At 42.4% G+C, this 23442-nt stretch overlaps 2 protein-coding genes across 4 annotated transcripts in view; one reads left to right on the plus strand and one right to left on the minus strand.

Annotated features, from left to right (window-relative positions):
• The window catches only part of LOC127952766 (gastrula zinc finger protein XlCGF8.2DB-like), a 94546-nt gene that overhangs the window by 50498 nt on the left and 20606 nt on the right, over positions 1-23442 (minus strand). The gene's annotated exons all lie outside the window — the stretch shown is intronic.
• LOC127952774 (uncharacterized) lies at positions 19151-20682 on the plus strand. Its single transcript, XM_052551509.1, has one exon. It carries the CDS (start codon positions 19557-19559, stop codon positions 20328-20330), a length of 774 nt encoding a protein of 257 aa, XP_052407469.1. The 5' UTR covers positions 19151-19556; the 3' UTR covers positions 20331-20682.

Here is a 23442-nt window from a genome sequence, read left to right on the forward strand (position 1 = left end):
TTTGGTGGTGTTCACTCTGACTGGAAAGTGAGTCTTGATCCGTTGACACCATGTTTCCACTGCTTGACGATATGCTTTGTTTTGTCTCTTTCAAGTCTTTCTCGTTCCGTGGTTGAGAGATCATCACAGTTCTATTCAGCCCAGCCGCTTGAGTCATGGGGAAAGCTCTGACATGCTCTCCTTTTCCTCCAGTTTCTTCTCGTTCAGGCTGTTCGGCTGCAGTGTCACTCTCTCAGGAGCTTTAGATCTGGTGCTGACTCCATCCATGGAGTATTTCATCATTACGGTGATGTTGCTGGTGGTAGAGCAGACGGTTTGGATGATGATGATGCTGTCGCAGTTGTGCTTGTCTTTCGTCAGGCGGTAATTACTGATGCAGTTGCTCTTTAGTATGAAGGCAGCTGTGGTGGTTGAATCTGGTGCTGCCGTGGCATTTGTCGATAGGGGTGAAGCCAGGACTTTGGCACACCGCAGTTCTCTAAGGGGATAAAGAGAAGAATTCTGAACTGTATGATCAGTTCTTTTGTCAGCATTTTCTACAGAACTGTAATTTTTCAGTTCTTTCCTAAATGGCATTGATATATATTTCTCAGCATTCTGCTACTTCACGCCTGTGCTTTAAAAAGTAAAATAAAAATTCCCATTTTTCTGAAACTTGTCTTTTTGCTTGTTTTTCGCTTTTTATATTCTCTTAATTTGTTTTCATATTTTTCAAGCTCTCTTTTATTTTGTTAAGGGCTGTTATGCTAAAGGTACCTTTTCTTTTTTGGAAAACCATAATTCTTAACCCAGGGTATGAATTCCATAATTATTTCCCCTATTTCTATTTCATGTCATTTTAACCCTCTGGAGTCTAAGGGTATTTTTGGGGCCTGGAGAAGTTTTGTCATGCCCTGATATTTGTGCTTTTTTTCAGTTTCTTATACACATCTAAATGTATAAAGTCTAATATCACTGTAATCAGCACAAACTGGGCTATAATATTATGTGAAATGCATGCATGTACATGATTGTATTTTTGAGAAAACAAATGTTATGCATGGTTAGTGAAAAACTAAAAATGTTAAATCACTTGAATAAGGCCATAAAACACATACATAACAATGGTTCCCGGGACTGTTGAGAACTGGAGCTTGTAGCCTAGAATTTTTCTTTCTAAATTATGTGAAAATCATCTTGTTTACTCACTCACAGAAAACAATATATTGATTTACATTTTCTAAGACACTTTTTTGTTGGTAAAAGTCATATGTGAGTAGGCGTCAACTATCATGAATATCATTGTGATTTACACCTGAGAAGACAAAGCCCTGCATAATGAGCTGCATAATAGGCACACTCCCGGAGCAGTGAACACACACACACACACACACCCACACTGTGAGCACACACCCAGAGCAGTGGGCAGCCATTTATGCTGCGGTGCCCGGGGACCAGTTGGGGGTTCGATGCCTTGCTCAAGGGCATCTAAGTCGAGGTATTGAAGGTGGAGAGAGAACTGTTCATGCACTAACCCCACCTACAATTCCATCCGGCCCGAGACTAGAACCCACAACCCTTCGATTGGGAGTCCAACCCTGTAACCATTAGGCCACGACTTCCCCCTAAAAAAAGCAACATGAAAATGGAGTGCTTCTTCCCTGTCCGTGGCCATAGTTTTCTCCCTGTTGACAGAATTTTTGGATGAATTGAGCAGGATATTCGTAAGCAGGACACCATCCTCCTGCCAGACAAATACAACAACATTCTGAAGAAGCATGGCTCTGTGTATGTGTACGGGAAGGACTGGTAGAGCTTTGACCACAAAGCTGCAGCCAAGGCTCTCATACAGTCCACGCGGTCTTACAAGATCAGCGAAGCCTGGGTGCTGGAGATCGATGGCAAAGGGTTGGGAGTGAGAACCACCTTCAGTGGTCCCACCTACCAGCACACTCTCCTGAAGAGAGGCAACAACTGGGGCCAGTATAAAGCAAATCCCCTAATGACCACAGTGAAGGCTGTGAAGAAGGACATCATCAGCCTGGTTAAAGCCATTGGTGCCCCAGCAAACGTCGAGGCATTCTACAGTCACGCTTAAGCTTTGACCAGTGATGTCCACAGGGGGGAAGAGTAGACTAAAAGGCACACACTGGCATCTGAAGCCCATGTGATACACAAGAAAATACACACACACACACACACAAACACCCACACACAAACAAAACATTGATTCACTAGCTTTACTTACAGTAGTAGAATATAGCCATAAATAACATAAATAAAATTAATTGGTGTGAATACAAAACTGAAAATTTTAGTAATTAAGCAGAATTGTATAAGGTTTAGTAACAAGCTACTTTTTTATTGCTTGACACAAGTTTTATGATTTCAATTCAGTTCAGTGATAGTGATTTGATTCAATATTGACTTGATTAGGCTTTCTATAGATATCTCTCTCATGTCTCTTCGTTGAGTATTCACGGAGTTACAGTTCATTTTAATGACATGTTTGTACATGACGATCAGCACAAACAAAGGCTGCAGACAGCGCACCTTGTTTGTTATCTTTATTTTATAAGTGGTAAAATAAAATAAATAAAAGTAGACCCTTTACAGATTCGATTGATGTACTGCTCTTATCTGTACGATTAAAACTGAGAGTGTAATTTAAGTTCTTTTTGGGGGTAATCAGGAGAAAATGACTCAAAACGCATATATGCATTAATCGACTCGAAAGGGTTAAATTGGACTGTCCAAATCATCAAGATCGATCTTAGATTTTACATTTCCAGACCCCACCCTGCAATCCTCGACCTTACCTGGAACGCGTCCTCTTTACCTCACACTTGGTCATCACCACCATGTGGCTTCGCACTTACTCGCACGAAGTCTTATCACCCCCGTCCTGCTTACCTGCAGCAGGCCCGTTTTCCGTACCCGAGAAAAATCAGTCTCGCGTACCTGCAAAACTATCCTGTTTCATGTACCGGCGACAAACTGTTTCACGTACAGGCAAAACGTACGCGTACCTTTGAAAACCCGTTGCACTATGGAGCCAGAAGAGTCTCAATAAAGATAAATGCACACACTACATTCACATATGCACACACAGGATTCATAGATGCACACACATGATTCATAAATACACACACAAGATGCACAAATGCGCACAAAATTCACAAATGCACACACAAAATTTAAAAAGCACAGAAGATTCACAAATGCATACAAAATTCAGAAATGCACACAAAAATCAGAAATACACACACAATTCAGAAATGCAAACAACATTTACAAATGCACTCAAGATTCACAAATGCACAGAACAAGATTCAGAAATGTATTTCTGATGCACACACACATATATCTTGATTCACAAACTGCTTGCATTCGTGTGTGAATTTTGAGACTCCCCTGACTTGGCTCAACACACAAATGCCTTTTTTTAAACAGGGAATGATCTGCAACCAATCAGATATCTCCCTTGTTTTAGCCAATCACAAGAATGCACCCCACGTGGGGGATTGTTTACTTATAAGCCAATCACATGAATGTGTTCACATAGCAATTGTATTAAATTGTATGAAAATACAGATGTTTAGATTACAATTCAGGTTTATTTTTTTATTATTTTTTACTAAATATAAAGTTAAAAATGTCTCAATACATATAGCCCAGTGACTGCAGAAAAAAAGTTAACCATGGATTCATAAATTTGCAATAGGCAATTATTTCATTTTATTGAAATATTTTAATGAAAGTAAAAAAAAAAAAAAAGTTTAAACCTTTTTGAATATTTAAATATATCTAAATATTCTTTTGGATGCAATATAGAAGTCACTTTAATTATAATATTCAGTCCCTACATGAAGAGAGAGTCAGTGGTCCGCTGCAAGAGGAAAGTGGCTCTCTGGCTGCGAAAAGTGGGTCTCCGGCTGTCGTTCGCTTAGGAAAGTGAGTTGATCGCTGCGTGAGGAAAGGGAATCGTTCGCTTTACTTCGCTGCTTGAGGAAAGTGAATCGTTCGCTGAGGAAAGTGAGTTGCTCGCTGGGTGAGGAAAGTGAGTCGTTCGCTGCGTGACTCGTGAGGAAAGTGAATCGTTCGCTGAGGAAAGTGAGTCGCTCGCTGGGTGAGGAAAGTGAGTCGTTCGCTGCGCAAAGTGGGTCGCCGGCTGTGTGAGGTAAGTGAGTCGTTCGCTGAGGAAAGTGAGTCGTTCGCTGCGTGAGGAAAGTGAGTCGTTCGCTGATTGGCTTATAAGTAAACAATCCCCCACGTGGGGTGCATTCTTGTGATTGGCTAAAACAAGGGAGATATCTGATTGGTTGCAGATCATTCCCTGTTTAAAAAAAGGCATTTGTGTGTCGAGCCAAGTCAAGGGAGTCTCAAAATTCACACACAAATGCAGTGAAGTTCACAGACCGCAAGCAGTTTGTAAATCAAGATATATGTGTGTGTGCATCAGAAATACATTTCTGAATCTTGTCCTGTGCATTTGTGAATCTTGAGTGCATTTGTAAATGTTTGCATTTCTAAATTGTGTGTGTATTTCTGAATTTTGTGTGCATTTCTGAATTTTGTATGCATTTGTGAATCTTCTGTGCTTTTTAAATTTTGTGTGTGCATTTGTGAATTTTGTGTGCATTTGTGTATCCTGTGTGTGTATTCATGAATTATGTGTGTGCATGTATGAATCCTATGTGTGCATATGTGACTGTAGTGTGTGCATTTATCTTTATTGAGACTCTTCTGGCTCCATATTGCACGTGTATCTGTGAAACCATTCATTAGCTCCACGTACCCTTGAAAAAACCGTTCACGTACCTGCGACCTGTGGGGTGGCTTGGACTTGCAACATAAGGTCTAGGAATATCAAACCGCAGTTTACCAAATTAGAAACCCAATTTTGTAATTTCTAAGGTTATTGGAATTTCAAAATCAGTCTCACCGTTTGTAGCACGCGTTTTCTAATTTGTTGAGAAACCAGCAGTGAAGGTCCACAAGCCCTCAGACATCAGTCCCCCCTTCCCTGAAACCTTTTTGGGGTTTATGGCTAAACCAATTGTGGGTTTAGGGTGATCAGCCAACTAACGTCCTTCGGTCCCGGACGATCAGCTGTGGAATCCCGTCGCTCGTCGCCAAGTTTGTTGTGGAAATTCTAATTCAATAACAATTTGTAGAGACTGAGAATGAAAAACCAAACAGAGTTTTGTCTTAGTATTTATTTAATTCTCTGCAGAGAATGATTTGGTTTACACACATCTTCCGAGTCTGTGTGCAAAGAGATAACACACAGACTCACAGCCCACTTTTTATAAAAATGTAAAAAGATACATTAAAGGACAGACTAGGACCTTTGAGCCAATCATGTTGCTCAGTGCACATCACATCATAACACATGCACATCTCATCGTAGATGCCTGGTAACTCTCAAAAACTGTCCGTCTCTGCTACAGTTTCCCCTCAAATGTTGTTATTCAACCTAAAGCAGTTACGTGCACAAGTTAAATAAAATAACTCAATGTACCTATGGACTATATATACTACCTTATTCATTGTATGTTAACAAAGATACTTAAATGAGATTAATGCAATCAATGCCAAATTAACAACACTAAAAATTTCCATAACAGCTGCTTTGTTTTGTTTTACATTTCATATTAGCAAAACTGCCTGAGTCTGTCAATGGCCAACGCCATTTCATTGGATCACTTGTGATGATGCAGAGTCCACATGTGGGGTAGAAGCCGCTGATTGGCTGAGAGGCTTTCACTCAAACCTTTACTCGGGCTGCTTATTGGATGAACAACTAGAATGAAAATCACTCACTACTCATAGGCCTGGGCCAAAAATGGGCTGGCCCAATTGTGTTATTTGATGCTTTTATTGTGTAAGGCTGTGAACCTCTGGAAGGTGTTTCTGAGGGAGATATACATGTTAAATTGGGGTGGAGCGCAGCCTCCTCGGGTCCACAACACACCATGCTCAGCTCTGTCTCATTCAGTGCCAAATATTTTTATTCCACTTGAATTATTTTTCATCCCCTGGTAAATACATGACATATGAGACTGAATAATTAGCAATACTACACAGAGACACCCAGGCTACATGGAATTATCATACGTCATCCCTTACGTACATAAATTAATCCCTGCGTTTTCTGGTTCAGCACCCCGCCCACCATCAACGTTACCATGGAAACCCGCCAACGGCTTGCAAAACCAGTCTTTTATATTCAGCCGCCTGATGGGCTCATTGTGCTGTCTAATTCTTTATTGAGCATACGAGTATTTGGTTTAATTTACCTCAGATAAATAAGATACATAATTATTCAAACACAACCTACAACTTTATTTTCTAATGTGACTAATGTAGCCTCGCTCGCACGGTTTAGTTTTTCATTTGATTTGTCTGCTAAGACCATAGCTGCCAACTCTCACGCATTCGCGCTTTCACGTGACGCCACATCAATTTCTCACACACAGTAAAATCGAAAAGCAAAGAGGACAAGGAGACCGACAGACAAGACAGAGCAGGATACGTATTTTATAAAAAATAATCTCATCTCTCAGATTCTGTCAATTTTATTTTGAAATTCAAGCAATAAATACCGTTTTGGCACTTGTAAATGTGACGTGACAGATCCCTATAGCATCACGTGAACGGATGATCTCTAGCTAATGAACAATGTTAAATACAGTTGTTGTAATAAAAAAACACGTATTGATTAGGGTTTTGTTTTGTTTTTTGTCTTGAGAAAAATCTTGTGTAGTCTACCTAATCAAGTCAATATTGAATCAAATCACTATCACTGAACTGAATTGAAATCATAAAACTTGTGTCAAGCAATAAAAAAGTAGCTTGTTACTAAACCTTATACAATTCTGCTTAATTACTAAAATTTTCAGTTTTGTATTCACACCAATTTATTTTATTTATGGCTATATTCTACTACTGTAAGTAAAGCTAGTGAATCAATGTTTTGTTTGTGTGTGGGTGTTTGTGTGTGTGTGTGTGTGTGTGTATTTTCTTGTGTATCACATGGGCTTCAGATGCCAGTGTGTGCCTTTTAGTCTACTCTTCCCCCCTGTGGACATCACTGGTCAAAGCTTAAGCGTGACTGTAGAATGCCTCGAAGTTTGCTGGGGCACCAATGGCTTTAACCAGGCTGATGATGTCCTTCTTCACAGCCTTCACTGTGGTCATTAGGGGATCTGCTTTATACTGGCCCCAGTTGTTGCCTCTCTTCAGGAGAGTGTGCTGGTAGGTGGGACCACTGAAGGTGGTTCTCACTCCCAACCCTTTGCCATCGATCTCCAGCACCCAGGCTTCGCTGATCTTGTAAGACCGCGTGGACTGTATGAGAGCCTTGGCTGCAGCTTTGTGGTCAAAGCTCTACCAGTCCTTCCCGTACACATACACAGAGCCATGCTTCTTCAGAATGTTGTTGTATTTGTCTGGCAGGAGGATGGTGTCCTGCTTACGAATATCCTGCTCAATTCATCCAAAAATTCTGTCAACAGGGAGAAAACTATGGCCACGGACAGGGAAGAAGCACTCCATTTTCATGTTGCTTTTTTTAGGGGGAAGTCGTGGCCTAATGGTTACAGGGTTGGACTCCCAATCGAAGGGTTGTGGGCTCTAGTCTCGGGCCGGACGGAATTGTGGGTGGGGGGAGTGCATGTACAGTTCTCGCTCCACCTTCAATACCACGACTTAGGTGCCCTTGAGCAAGGCACTGAACCCCCAACTGCTCCCCGGGCGCCGCAGCATAAATGGCTGCCCACTGCCCCGGGTGTGTGCTCACAGTGTGGGTGTGTGTGTTCACTGCTCTGTGTTTGTGCATTTCGGATGGGTTAAATGCAGAGCACAAATTCTGAGTATGGGTCACCATACTTGGCTGAATGTCACTTCACTTTTCTATTTTGATTTTCAAGCCTCACATAGAGATGACAGTCACTCAGTGCATGCAGACTCCTCTCTCCATGGTGGACCACAACACCATACACATACATGTAAAGCTGCCTAGAGTAGTAGGTCTGGCTAATGGGAGACTTGGGCAGAGAGAGGTTCTGCATCATGTCAAAGCAGAAAGTAACTGTGTCCTCCACTGCATTTAGCAATGTGTAGAACACCCGGGCTCTGCGTCGGTGGAGCATGGCAGACACGATCTCTGCCTTCCTCTCTTCCTCAGTAAAGTGAGGATCTTTCATACGGAGTCTCAAGCTCATACAGGTGGCACAGCAGTCCTTTGCTGGATGCCCAAATCCCAAGTTGATTGAGGTGCAGAAAACATTGTAATACAGGGAGTAGCTGATGTCCCTGTGGTTCTGCTTCTGGAACAGCCGGTGCATTTTGGTTACTGACATGTCACTTGGGAGGTACTTCCGTCCAGGTGCACCACGACAAGCGTAGTGGCTGGCCTTGCACATGAATGAGGACACATGCTGAACTACTGCCTGCCTGTTCTCCATCTTCTCATCAACATTTCTGGTTCCACCCCTGCACTCTGGTCTGGCTTCACCATGTTGACTGAAGTATTTCACCACTCTGGAGACTCTGTCTTTACTAACACCTATGGAGTACAGAAAAGGTATTAATAAGGTTGTCTGGGTTTTTTTCTGGAACCTGAAAATCATAAATTAATTGAATAAAAGGCTACACCTCTGGCTTCTACCCAAGATTGAACAGGCCATCTTAGACTATGTTTATAGCATCTGGGTTGAGGATGGGCATTTGAAGAAATCTTTTGGATCATCAGTGGGAAAATTATTATATTCAAAAACATAATGCCATAATAAACATAATGTGACTATGGCGTGTGCCAGTAATCCAGGGCAGTCCCTGAATGAAAAGGTTGGATAACAACGTACGGACGTCTGTGTGCTTTTGCTTCACATGGGGACAGTGGGCATTAAAAAAAAACACTGTTGCGCTGCCTGGCTAGCTGAGCTGTAGCTAGCCTTATCGTTCCAACCACCCTTAAACAGCTTCAAACTATTTGTGATTATTTACAATTTAGATTTGTAAGATTAAGTTAGTTAGATAAACAACTTGTAGCTTGTTACAGAAAGAGTGGAGGCTCCTTCCACACTGCAGCTGAAAACCAAACCTGTATGATCAGAGCGGGCGGAGCCACGGTGTCACAGTTCTTGTCTCTGTTGCACAGAGTCCGCGACACAAGCTCGCCTTGCCCCGTCATATTTAATTATTTCACTGTAATAATAATAATAATAATAATAATAATAGCTTATGGAGTTTATTGGTTGTTGTGAAAAGACAGAACTGTTTATTTTTCTCCATAACAACCTGTGCCCTCTATGATCCCTTATAATAAATCAACAACAACAAGATTTAACGTGAGGTTTTAGGCTATAAATAATAGGTGCAACCGCGTAAATAAATCTTCAGATAGGCTACTCAGCTACATGTAAGAAATTATTTAAAAAATAAACTTACCAAGGACACTTAGAAATGTAGCTGTCACGATAATTACATGGAGTCCCCATGAACTTTTGTAGAGGGCACTCCAATCAGGACAATTCCACACTCACCACCAGATGGTGATATAGCCTCAGTTGATGATGTCATCGGAGCATGCGCCCGCAACATGGGTCTATAAATAGATACGCCACAGGTGCATCAACAGGATATTTTGTCTGAAGAGCAGTCCTGTGACATTCAGTATGGCAATGCAGCGCAGCATCTCGTTCCGCTTTCTCAGGGAACAAGGTTACAGCTAAGTAAGCGGGAACGTTCCCTTTTGAAAGCTTCAGTCAATGCTGCACTGCTCAGTGCATTGGGAACGAGAATACCCACGCCGCCGTGCTTGAAAAATGTCTGAAGACATTAAATGTCTCAGACATTAGCTTATGCCGTTGACTCAAAGACACAAGAGCCCGGAGTAGCTCAGAGAGAAGTAGAGGGGACATTGCGCTGTCTGATGGGAGGTGAAGAGGTCCACCTCTGCCTCGTAAATTTATTTTCCAAATCTGTTTCACTACCTTTGGATGGAGTTTCAATTCCCCCATCGGTAGTGTCCCCAAGATTGGGCGCACTCCCCCACCCCTTCTTGCGAACCAAGAAGTGTCTGCTGTAATAGCCCAACTCTCTCATTGGACAAGGAACATGTTCTATGGCCTCTTTTCCCAAAAGAGTCTGTAGCTCTCGAGACAGTACCTGCATCAGCTCCGGTTTGAAGGAAGTGGAGGCCACACCGTTGAAACGTGGAGGCTGCCGAATAAATTGGATCCTGTATCCTATCCGTACTGTGCTCAATACCCCCGCAGAAATGCTCTCTGAGAGTGGTAACAATTTTAACACTTCCTTTTAAGGGGATGTTAGATGTTCCGTGTCCTGAAAAACGGAAGGAAACATGGGAACATCTACCATTTGCAGTAAAAACCAACGCCCCCCAAAGCACAAGAAGTGGCGGGGATGGAGGGGTTTTGTAAGGGTAACGGGAAGGGGCAAACCCTCCCATGTACACCTAGAGCCGGCACCGAAACACCAGCATGGATGGCATAACGGTCTCCTGAGAGCACTGAGGAGAGACGGTCACCGTGTAGTGTGGTGCTGATGGCACCTCCCCTTGTGTGCAATGAGGGAGGAAATTATGAATGCCTCTATAATGCCAGTCAAATTAATCCACAGATGCCTCATAGTGCTGACCAAGACTGACATAGAATGGCCAAAGGCATGGGCCGTTTGCCTAGGCGCACAGGGAGACAAATAAGCTCAGTGAAGCTCAGTGCGCCTAGAGCCACTAGTTTGGTGCCCTGAAGCGGCGGACCGGCAGGGGACAACCGTACTAGCTGCTCTAGAGACCTCCATAGAGGTGGCATGCCTCTTAGCACCGCTAGTTTCCAGGCGGTAACTGAGAGAAGTGCTCGCTGGAGATCGCTGCACGCTGAAACACCGGCAGGGTTGGCAGAACGGTCTCCTGAGGGCACTGAGGAGAGACGGGCACCGTGTAATAAGGATGCCAATGGCCCCTCCCCATGAGACAAATTCATGTCTCGATGTAGCTCAGCAACCACTTCCTCGTGTGCCCAGAGCCACTAGCTCAGAGCCCTGAAGTGGTGGACTGGCAGGAGACGACTGTGCTAGCTGCTCTAGAGACATCCGTAGAGGTAGTGAGCCTCTCAGCACTGCTAGTTTCCAGGCGATAACTGAGAAAATCGCTCGCCGGAGATTGCTCCTGTGAAAAGAGTTACACAACACTTAATACGTTTGGGGGTCTCTTGTTCGCATGGCCAATCAAGCTCCAACCTGTCCACTGCCCGAGTAACCTCTCGCAAGAGGAACGCTCATAGGGGGGCTGCTCATGGCCCGAAAACCCAAGAGATATAAAATCCTCCTCGTGAACCGAAGAAACACCAGAGCGTGCTTCAAGATCATGAGACAGGATGCGTGGATCCGGTGATACTGCAAGCGAAAGGGACGAGCCCATCGCTCGCTCGTCACGCAGATCGACACAACAGCCCTTCAATGAAAAGGTGGGTGCGGTCTGAAAATAGCTAAGATGAGCAAAAAGCATTTTCACTGAGAGCAGTTCACAATGCTTGCACTCGCCCGTCTCTAAAGCCGGAACCGCGTGCTCTTCCCCCAAACAAATAAAACAGTAATCATGTGTATCCAGTTTATACATAAGACAAGAGTATGGAGGAACACAATACTAACCGTTTCATTGGCTCATCCTACAAAGAAAAAAAATACTTACCGCAGACTTACCGTTTTGTTGAGGCACACATGCACAGAATGATCTGAAGACAAAAGACCTGTTGATGCACCTGTGGCGTATCTAATTATAGCTAGTGTTGCGGGCGCACGCTCCGATGACGTCATCAACCAAGGCTATATCACCACCGGGTCAATTCTATCAACGTGTTACACGCATTATTAAAAAAGCTGGTCACGAATAAGACGTTTCTCAATGCACTGAGCACTGCAGCATCGACTGAAGCCTTTGAAAGGGAACAATAATTGAGGCAGCTGTGTGATAGTCTGGCAATGAACTACAGTATTGTTGTGACGACCTCTGCTGTTGGTATTGGGTATTGTAGCTTGGTACTTGTTTCCACAAATTGGCAGTCTATTGAAGACACCTGTGACCAGTGCTTCAGGCGCTCCTTTAAAAAGAGATCTCCACTTGAGCCAAGGAAGAACTTGAAGGATTTTGGAACTTTGGTCTTTGTTTGGTTTGGACATTGTTTGGTTTTGGGACTTTGTTTTGTTTGATTTGTTCTTTTGCATTTTATGCCTCAACATTTCCAACCATGCACTCTGCTTTACACACTGACATTACTGACGAATACCGACACATTGTGATTTTCTTTTAATTGTTTTCATTTTATTTAATATTACTTTAATTTAGTGGTAAATAAACATTTTTTTGAGTTTAATATTGGTTTGCATGTGTCCCTTGTCTTTTGTTGCTTCCCTTGAGCCAGGTGTCATAACAGTGTCAAACAAGGTTTCAGGGACTACAAGGAAAACCAAACATGGTAATTAAAGAGGGTCTTCTGAAATGAAAACACACAGTAGATACACTGGCTGTGAGCACAACTGAATGTGAAAGGGGATTTTCAGCTATGAATATGATTGTTTCACCACTTAGAAATTAGTTGAAGATTGTCAGTGTGTCCTCTTTGATGTTCGTAAAGTTGGATGAATTGAAGACCGCGTTTAACACGCCCCTTGGGCACTTTGAGTATCTCGTTCTCCCGTTCGGCCTTGTAAACACCCCCGTTGTCTTTCAGGCGTTGGTAAATGATGTTCTTAGAGACATGCTAAATATTTTTGTTTTTGTTTATCTTAAAGACATTCTTATCTTCTCGCCCTCCCTCCAGGTGCACGTCCAGCATGTTCGCCGCGTTCTTCAAAGGCTTCTCGAGAAAAGGCTGTTCATCAAGGCAGAGAAATGCTGCTTTCACGCGCGCTCTGTCACCTTTTTGGGATCGGTCATTTCAGGGGAGGGCATTAGCATGGACCCCGCTAAGGTTAAGGCGGTTATTGATTGGCCAATTCCTGATTCTCGCGTCGCCTTGCAGCGTTTCTTGGGGTTCGCTAATTTTTACCGGCGCTTTATTTGCAACTACAGTCAGGTCGCAGCGCCCCTAACTGCCTTTACTTCTATTAAGTCCAGTTTTGAATGGACCGAGTCCGCCCAGAGCACTTTTGACCGCCTAAAGACCCTTTTCACATCTGCTCCCATCCTTATGACCCCTGACCCCTCCAAACAGTTCATAGTCGAGGTTGACGCATCGGAAGTAGGCGTTGGAGCTATACTCTCCCAGCGGTCCCGGCATCATGGTCTGAACAGCTCCCCTGGGCTGAATATGCTCATAATTCGCTCCCGTCCTCGGCCACCGGGCTATCCCCTTTTCAAGCGAGTCTCAGTTATCAGCCACCCCTGTTCTCGTGCAAGGACTCGGAGTCCAACGTCCCGGGTACTTCTTTCCCTCTCCTCCCTACCTGCCTAACCAGATTATTCCTCTAAGAATCGCTAACCTTGTATGTCTTATCCCCTGTCATTTGTCTCAGTCCTAGTCCTGTCTGTTTGGGGTTACTGTGAGTGTGAGCCTTGAAGTTTTGCCGCTGTGAGTGTCCTGACCTGCCGATATCTCTCTACTGTGTGGTTGCGGAGCTGTCCACCGTACTGAATCCGCCTGGGTGGCCGGTGGCTTTTGTTTTCTCCTTTTGTACAAGGATGAGTTTTTGGTTCCAGTTTTTTCCCTTTGGGACTCTTTCTGGTTTTTTTACAATAATTCTCAAGCTCCTGTATTTCGTTCATTAAAGACAGAATTTGCTCCGCAAATTGCTCTCTCTCTAAACTGATTGATTTTCCACAAACAGCATATTAATCCACAAATAGCAGGTTATAAACCTGTTGAAATAGAAAGGCTATGGTGTAAACAACAATATTAGCCACATTGACATACATAATACACCATCAATTCTGAAATATACTAACATGAATAAAATATAAATGTCAATATAATCAGCAATTATAAGAATTTTAATATAATTAGTGTTTAAAATTCAATGATTAAACAAAGCACATATCTCTAAACACAGAAATACACAATCAATGTAAAACACATCAAACCAATAGCCCAAAACCACAAAGGTGTATGTTGGTCTAAAGTGAATACAGTGATTGTAATTTTAAATAGTGACGCTGTGCATAGCAATCCATTACCAATGTAAAGCGATTGACTACATTAGCCATCCAGCACCACAACCAGGAAGTAGCTTATGTAACAGTGAAATGCTCCAAATTCAAATATTTACTAGAATATAGTCACGGATATTATCGAGCAGACAGCGTTAACCCTTTCGAGTCGATTAATGCATATATGCGTTTTGAGTCATTTTCTCCTGATAACCCCGAAAAGAACTTAAATTACACTCTCAGTTTTAATCGTACAGATAAGAGCAGTACATCAATCGAATCTGTAAAAGGTCTAGTTTTTTTGGATACAGACATAACAACAAAACACCTTTGTGCGCTTATAAAATAAAGATAACAAACAAGGTGCAGCCTTTGTCTCCGCTGATAGTCATGTACAAACATGTCATTAAAATGAACTGTCACTCCGTGAATACTCAACGAAGAGACATGAGAGAGATATCTATAGAAAGCCTGACATGTCTACTTTTAAACTAAACAAGTGCTGCCGAAAACAGATATTCTGTGATAAAGTAATCCATATGAAAACAACGCGATGTCTGTTTTTCATGTCTCCCTTCATTATATCTAATGTGACCACGCCCCCGCGCTTAACGCGCTGTTCAGATTCAAACTGAAGCCCGCGGCTTGAATACGCACACACAGAAGAAAAAGCAGCAAGACTGTTCTTCAAGTTTTTATTTTATTTTACTGTTTGCTTCGCAATGAGAGGAATAAGACATAATTCACCCCAAAAAGATGTGATGTGGTTGAGGATTTGAGAAATGGATTTCCTCAGAAAAAAGAATGAAGCACTTTATTCAGCAGAGATCATAAACATTAATAAGTCTCTTTTTATTTAGTTATATACTTGTACTAGTTTTCACATAACGTGTAAACATTTTACTAGTTAAGTCTTTTTCCAAATACTTTTTCCAAACTATAATTCCTGACTAAATGTATAATCAAGTGAAACATTATGAAGTTTAAATAACAATGTACAATACTATACCATTCAAAAGTTTGATGTAAATAATATAAATGTAACAAATAGAGATAACTCTAACAAATGTAAAAACAATGCAGTTCTTTCAATTTATTCCCCCTAAAAAAACCTGAAAAATATTCTCAGCCCTTTTCAACATTAATAATGATAAAAAAAATAATGATGATAGTAATAAATGGGGTTTTTTTGGTAGAAAATAAGATTGTTAAAAGGATTTCTGAAGGATTGTGTGACTGGAGTAAGGATGCCAAAAAAATTGTTTGAAAGTAAGCTTTGATTGTTCCTAATAAACTGTTTAACTGCTCCCCCAAGTGGATATTAAATTATGTTGTGGGACAATTAAATATATTCTTAATAAACTACAAACATAAAATTATATACTTTTATTTTGTTCTCACATTCTTTCTTTTAACCCCTCACTCACAGTGGCTCAGCTGAATGAGAGGCTCATTATGCAGCTGATTATGCAGGCCTTTGTCTTCTCTGGTGTAAATCACAATGATATTAATGATGGTTGACGCCTACTCACATATGACTCTTACCAACAAAAAGTGTCTTAGAAAATTTAAATCAATATATTGTTTTCTGTGAGTGAGTAAACAAGATGATTTTCACATAATTTAGAAAGAAAAATTCTAGGCTACAAGCTCCAGTTCTCAACAGTCCCGGGAACCAATGTTATGTATGTGTTTTATTGCCTCATTCAAGTGTTTTAAAATTTTTAGTTTTTCACTTACCATGCAAAACATTTTTTTATTTCTCAAAAATACAATCATGTACATGCATGCATTTCACATAATATTATAGCCCAGTTTGTGCTGATTACAGTGATATTAGACTTTACCCATTTAGATATTTATAAGAAACGTAAAAAAGCACAAATATCAGGGCATGACAAAACTTCTCCAGGCCCCAAAAATACCCTTAGACTGCAGAGGGTTAAACCTTAGACCGCAAATAAGATTGTATCAACGTGACCAACGTAACAGTTATCAAGTATACAGACTGCACACATACATAGCGGCAGTACAGCAGTAGCGCAACAAACAAACAAACTTAAATCGCAGCTCAATGTAGAGAAACAACAGCTTACCGGTGGCGCATCTCTCCTGACGAGACAACATGTCAAACCTAATACTCGCTTCTGCATATAGCCCGTGCTTATAAAGTACTGGATTCCAACATACGGATTTTACTGGTCCACGTTTCAACTCTTGACTGCCCGTGCTTTAATCAGGTAAGTGAACCTCCCACTTATTTACCTGCGTTAGATTGCTGTTAAACACCCGTGACGTAGTAAACGCTACACCTCCCACTTGACCGACTGATCATGTGATTTAAGGCGGTCAGAGACAAACATTACATTTCACCATATTATATAGATATAATTTCTTTTTTGAAGAAGAAGAAGAAGAATAGAATGTCATTTTCACTATTCAGGTTTGGTCATATGGGGTATGTACTCTTCATTTCATAAATGATGGTGCAATTGGTGCCGAAAGCAGCATAAATACGTACCAACCAGTGATGGATAGAAAGAAACAGAGAGAAACGGAGAGAAATAGAATGAGAGATCCTGAGGTAATGCTTTCAGAATCGGGGTCTGGGCGCTTAGACAGCGCTTTCTAGGAATCACTGCTCTTCCACAGGAATGAAGACTACCAGTCTCCTCACATCTCTCCCTATGATGACTGACGTTAGCTGCTGAGGATTCCTTCTAAGTTGCCCAACCATTAGGTAGGCAGGAGGACCTGCACTCATCTTAACGTCAGCGTCTTTCACTAGTCCTTTCTTATCAGGATACACGGCTTGGATCCGTCCGTGCCGGAATTGCCCTTGCAGCGCGTTCTGATCAGCAATCCAAACGATGTCACCAACTGCTACATTCCTTTGCATTCGGTGCCACTTTGAACGAATGAATAGATTAAGTCTGGCAAGTTCACTCCACCTCTTCCAGAACATATTCACACCAATCATGATGGCTCTGAGCAACACCAGGGATGGGTACATAAGTCAGTATCTCGTGTGTCTTCTCCTTGCCTGGTCCTTCCGAGATGTAGAATATTGGGGGTCAAGTACTCTATAGAGTCTTCTTGTTCTTGTGCCCTGGCATCAATCGGCCTTTCATTAGTGAGGTTAATTTCCTGGTAAAAGAGGGTTTGAAGTTCACCCCAGGTAAGTGAGTTTGTTGTCCCTCTGAGGCTAGTGAGAGCCCTTTTTATGAGCTTGACTGCAGCTTCCGCAGCCCCGTTGCGATGAAGTGCGTCAGCTGGATGAAAGTTCCATGCCCACACTGTCCCATTCTTCACAGCTTTGTCCTCTACGGATACTTCCCGTAAGGTATTTAAATACCTTGACAGAACCCACGGTTTGAGGAAGAAGCCTCCTGCTTTCAAAATCTCCTCCACCCATTTGATGATCATTTCCAGAGACTTGAGGTCATTGTGTGAGGTCAGGATATCATCCACATAGTTGTCCTCAATTAGAACTTGTCATTCTTCAATCATATCAACAAACTGAGGAAGATTGGCTGTCTCCTTCATTGCAACTTGGGCGATACATCCTGCGGGTTTATCACCGATATTGAATCTGACGACTGCAAACTCCTCAATGTCATCCTCAGGGTTGTCTCTCCAGAGAAAGCGGTGGAGGTGAACTTCATCATCTTTCAGCCACACTGAGTTGTACATCTTCTTTACGTCACCCAGTGCAGCATGGAGTCCACTTCTGAACCTTAGAAGGACACCTCTGATGGGATTGAGTACATCAGGACCCTTACTGTGCGTTCACACCGCCGCCGTCGAGAGCGTCAAAAATCGCTCTGGACGCGCTGCCAACAACGCTGTAGAAAGATTCGTGAGCGCTCTGACGCTCTGACGTAGTTCGAATGATTATCTTGTATTTAAAGGGGCCGCAAAGCAAACAAGCTTGTTGATCTTATATGACTGACCACAAGGTGGGTAACCTTATAAGTTAACCTCATTAAATATTTTAAATGTAAAAGTAAGAAATTGATCGGCGGAAATACCTTTATTGTAGTTATGTTTGCTAACGAAATAAACCAATTAAAAGCCATTTGTGTGGTGTGGCTTTTGTGTTCATGGTAGTCTTAATTTAACATTATAGGAGACATTTACTAGCCTTGGTCTTTATTTAACTTTACCATTAATCTGTGTGCAACCTACATTTCAAACTCTCCTGGTTGAAGTGTAGCTTTAATGCAGTTGGTCAAATCGGTGTTATTTTGAGCAAATGAATTGCATTCCCGCTGAAAATCAAGCGTTCTAGCGGGAAAATGTTGCCTATAAATAGTGTTGTGCGCCTTATTAAATTCACATTACGATGGAGGATCAAGTTGTTGCGTTTGGCGTGGGATTGCTCTGCCTGCGGAGAAGACGTCGGAGATCGGTGTGGGTGCATGACATTCTCCAAGCCCGTCAGCAGCTTGGAGAATATCACCGGCTGGTGCAGGAGCTGCGGCTGGACGACGGCAGGTTCCAGCGATATTTCAGGCTGGATAGGGACCAGTTTGACAACCTGCTGTCAAAAGTGGGGCCGCGAATTGCGAGGCAGGACACCAGTTATCGGCGCGCAATTGAGCCGGCTGAGCGCCTCGCAATTTGTCTACGGTGAGTTCATGATTTATTTTTTTCTTTATGAGTTTACCCTTTGTTTTGTAATTTATGGGTTGGAAATTCGTTTCATAGTTTGTTACATGGATATTTATCAGTTTGTAATCTAGTCTAATGCTGTATTTTTTGCAGTTGTGGACGAGGTATTAAGATCCTTTACTTAATGTATAAAGCACTAATACCACACTGTAAAAATATATACAAGTATATACAATACAAGTCCTGCATTGAAAATGTTATTTTAAGTATAATCAGGTATAAACATTACTTAATGTAAGTATAATCAGGAAAATTATTTTAAAGGTTTAAAAGTGAACTGGGACTATGATACTATTATACATAATATCATTGTATTATTATTACTAATTAATTATTGTAAAAGCATGATTTTACTGTTGGAGTTGGTTGAGGAAGTTTGTTGTGGTGGAAAAAAGTAAGTTAAGTTAAAAGTACAATATTTCCCTCTGAAAATGCAGTTGAGTAGAAGTAGAATAGAGAAAGGGCATAAAAAAATTGCTCAAGGAAATTACAAGTACCTCAAATTTGTACACAAGTAGGCTACAGTACTTCAGTAAATGTTCTTCTGTTCACCCCAATTTTTTTGTTTGTTCATTTTGCCTAAGTAATTAGTTGATGTTTTTGCAGATTCTTGGCCACTGGAGACTCCTACCGCACCATAGCTTTCAGCTATCGTGTGGGAGTGAGCACCGTAGCAGGGATTGTTGGAGAGGTCGCCAGGGCAATATGGGATGCCTTGGTGCAGGAGGTCATGCCAGTCCCCACCACTGAGGACTGGCGAAGCATCGCCACTGACTTCCTCCATCGGTGGAACTTCCCCAACTGTCTTGGGTCCATCGATGGAAAACATGTTGTGATCAAGGCCCCTGACAACTCAGGGTCCCTGTTCTTCAACTACAAGGGGACTTACTCAGTTGTGCTCCTGGCAGTGGTAGATGCCCAGTACTGCTTCCGGGTAGTCGATGTGGGCAGCTACGGGAGGACAAGTGATGGCGGTGCGCTGGCTAACTCCACTTTCGGCCAGGCACTACGAGATGGGACCCTTGGCCTGCCACAGGATGCTCTGCTGCCAAGTGCAGAGCATTTGGGACCCCAGCCACACGTGTTTGTGGCTGATGAAGCCTTTCCACTCCGCCGAGACCTCATGCGGCCTTTCCCAGGACACAATCTCTCCAGCAGGCAAAGAATATTCAATTACAGGCTGTCACGGGCAAGGCTGATTGTTGAGAACACCTTTGGTATTCTCACAGCTCAGTGGCGTATGTACAGAGGAGTCATTGAGATCAGCCCTGCCAACGTGGATGCCTGTGTGAAGGCTACCTGTGTCCTGCACAACTTCCTGAGAAGGTCCACAAACAGCACCAGTACGTCCATACCATCAGCTGGAGACGGAGAAGCTGCTGGTCTACAGGAGGTCACCCGAGTGGGCAGCAACAACCCCACACGGGAGGCTATCCGTGTCCGGGAGAAATTGATGACCTATTTCTCCACAGAGGGAGCTGTCCCCTGGCAACCTGTGGCATAAGCCTTTGCTTTTAACGGCTCTTTTAAGAGCCACAAATTAGTCAAAAAAAAGCATGATTTCCATAAATATAATATGACAACACCCGCTCTCCCCTGGTGAAAAAAATTACACTTCCATAATGTACTTAAAGTGCTCTACTTTCATGCACTAATTTTGTACTTAATATACTACAAATTCGTCTTTAGTAGTTCTTAAGGACATCCAAGTGTACTTAACTATGCTATTTGTGAGACACCATGAATATGAACTAAAATGTGCTGAAAATGTATTTAGAAAATGTGTTTAGGTACCACTTGAAACTCTTTCATACAAAGTGGTAACTAAATATATTTTTTAATAAAAAGACAGAACGTAAAAAGCACATTTTAGTTCATATTATTTTTATTAAAAATAATAAAATATTCTTTAAAAAAAAACTTCAGCAGTATCCATTCAAGTTTCTGCATTTTTTATTTTTGGAGCAAATACTTATATGCAGAACAGTTTAGAACATTGTTATAGCAAATACTTTTATACTGAACATTTTTGAACACTGTTGGAGCAAATATTTTTATACTAAACATTTTCTAACACTAATGGAACAAAACGTTTCATAGAAGGCTTACTGTGTATGAGGGAGAAAGCACAAGGTGCAGCTGACAAGACTGCGAGGGAAATAAGCTTACTAACACCCCTCACAGTCTTGTCAGCTGCCCCCCGCTACTCTCTCCCCAGTGTTCAGTGAGTCCAGCCTCCAGACATTTTGCATCATAAACCAGCTTATGAATTTGGAACTTTAAATCCTGCCTGGTCCTCAATGACAGGGTCCTGAAGTCCTCCAGGAGGCTTTTAAAAAATAAACTGTCACTGTCCTCCTGAGGAGTGCTAGCTCTCCTACTCACAGACTCCAAAGCTGTTAGCATCCTCTCCTCAAACTCTGTGCTGCTGTGTGCTCTCTTTCTCCTGTTTGAGTGCCCTGTCTGTCCTTGAACACTGGACTGGCTCGGGCTTGATGGTCCTTCCTGAACCTCAACGCTGAACTGGCTCGGGCTCTCACTCAGCTGGTTTGCCTCACACTGCTGACTGTGTGTGTATGTTGTCTGTGCTGACTGACTGTGCCCGGCCATGGCATCTTCTCTCTCCTCTGGGGTCAGGGCTTCCCCAACCCCCCCTACCATATTACTGGCAGTTATTCTGTCTTCTAGGAAGGGGTTGAGGAAACCCATAACCCCACTGTAGCGCCATGGCCGGACACTGCTCGCCCCTGCTCCACTCCTCTTCCTCTCTGACTCCTTCCTTCTCTCTCTTCTATAGGTGTCTCTAAGAGACTTCCACCTTTTTCTACACTCATCCGCTAGTGAGAAGACAGTAGAAAACACATTCAATATAAACACCTCATTACCCACAATTCAGAATAATTCCTTTGAATGCTATGTCTGAAATGGCACAGCTGTATGTGACACTGACTGTATATTTATTTAAGTCTAATGACATTTATCATTATTTTTTCCAGCTAAGCAATTTGTTGACAATACCAAAGGGGAGACCAGTTATAGAACACTTGTTTTTCCTTGTAGAAAATAAATAAATAAATAAAAAATAGGCAGAAGTGACTGCTTTCATTTTAAAATATGCAGCAGCTCTCTACAACACCTATTTTTCGTTTAATCAATATGTGTCGACATGTCAGAAATATTCTGCAGCAGTAACACTGTTTTGCAAGCTCTGGCGCTAAAGTTAGCATGGAATTCCCGCTTTTTTTTTTGTTTTTCAGAAAATATATAATGCACATCATCAACTCACCAGGAACACCAACAATCTCAGACACCTTGGTCCACGCATCATTTTTTTTATTTATGTCCCTGTACGCAAACAGGGACACGTCGTAGATTATTGGGAAACCCGCAACAGCAATGATCAATCTCTCCTCCATTTTGCTTGGGAACTAATGTGGTCGGAACCAAAGTTTACAGGACTGCGTTCTCTGGAATCCTCTCAAGCGGTGGACTTCTACGTTCTGATTGGTTGCTGCCCAACCGCGTCATAGATCATTACCATAAAGTTGCCCTGATTTCAACTCTCCTCGACGCTCTCAACGGCCAAGTCGCGCCGCGCCGCTCCTCGCCGCTGCTCGACGCCGGCTCACATTGAAAATGAATGACTTCCGGCCACTTTGACGCTCTCGACGCTGGCGGTGTGAACGCACAGTTATGAAGGACATCATTTAGACTTATGCCTCGGAACTCTTGGCTACTATTCCACACAATTCTCACAGGGGTTGAGGAGGAATGAGGGTTTGGTGCAACCAGATGGCTAATTTACCATTTAGGTCCTTCCCAGTTGTTAATTTCCTCTCTTGTGAGTTTTACAGCAGCCATCCTGGACACCATTTCATGTATTTGTTCTTTGTATGCAGCATTCCACACAGGTTCCTTCTCCAAACGTTTCTCTATATTTCTGAAGGTTGCCTCAACTGTCTCAATAAGGTTAAGATGGGTTCCCCCAACAGTCTTTCCCAGCAGACCATCCCAGAGAACGAGGTCTTCCACAATCTTAATTGGCTGGGGAACAAGAAGACTTTCCCAGTGACTAATAAGGAGGTCAATCTTTGTGGGACGGACCAGTTAGTCTCTGGGTACATCGATGAAGAACTTCTGTAATTGCTCGCCAGAGACTGATTGAGTCACCTCCACGATGTTTTCCAGTCCAAAGCAGAGAATTATATGCTTTGCTACTTTTCCCTTAGATGTCTTCACCTTCAGCCGCAGGGAATATCTTATGGTCAAGACAATATCTTTTGGTCTTTTTCATCACCCCAACTCCATGGACTATAAGTCGTATGTTCTCACCGCACAGTCCAAGGCGATCAGCTTTTTCATTTGTGATATTTGGATTCAGATGTGAGGACAGTTGATGATATCTTATTTGAGAACCCATTCTTGCATCTCTCTCTTTGTTCTAGAGTAAGCTCTGCCAAAAAATCCTCTTGTTTCTTGGTTAGGCCAAGTTTCTTCCCTTTTATGATACTCTGCTCCTCACTGCAGCTGTCCTTCTTTGGAGTCTGTGGCGTAGGGCACAGAAGGTAATTGTGGTCCGACACCTCTCCTTTCCGACAGTCTACTTTTGGGCGGAG

This window comes from Carassius gibelio, chromosome B3 (assembly GCF_023724105.1).
Source record: "Carassius gibelio isolate Cgi1373 ecotype wild population from Czech Republic chromosome B3, carGib1.2-hapl.c, whole genome shotgun sequence".
Taxonomy (NCBI): domain Eukaryota; kingdom Metazoa; phylum Chordata; class Actinopteri; order Cypriniformes; family Cyprinidae; genus Carassius; species Carassius gibelio.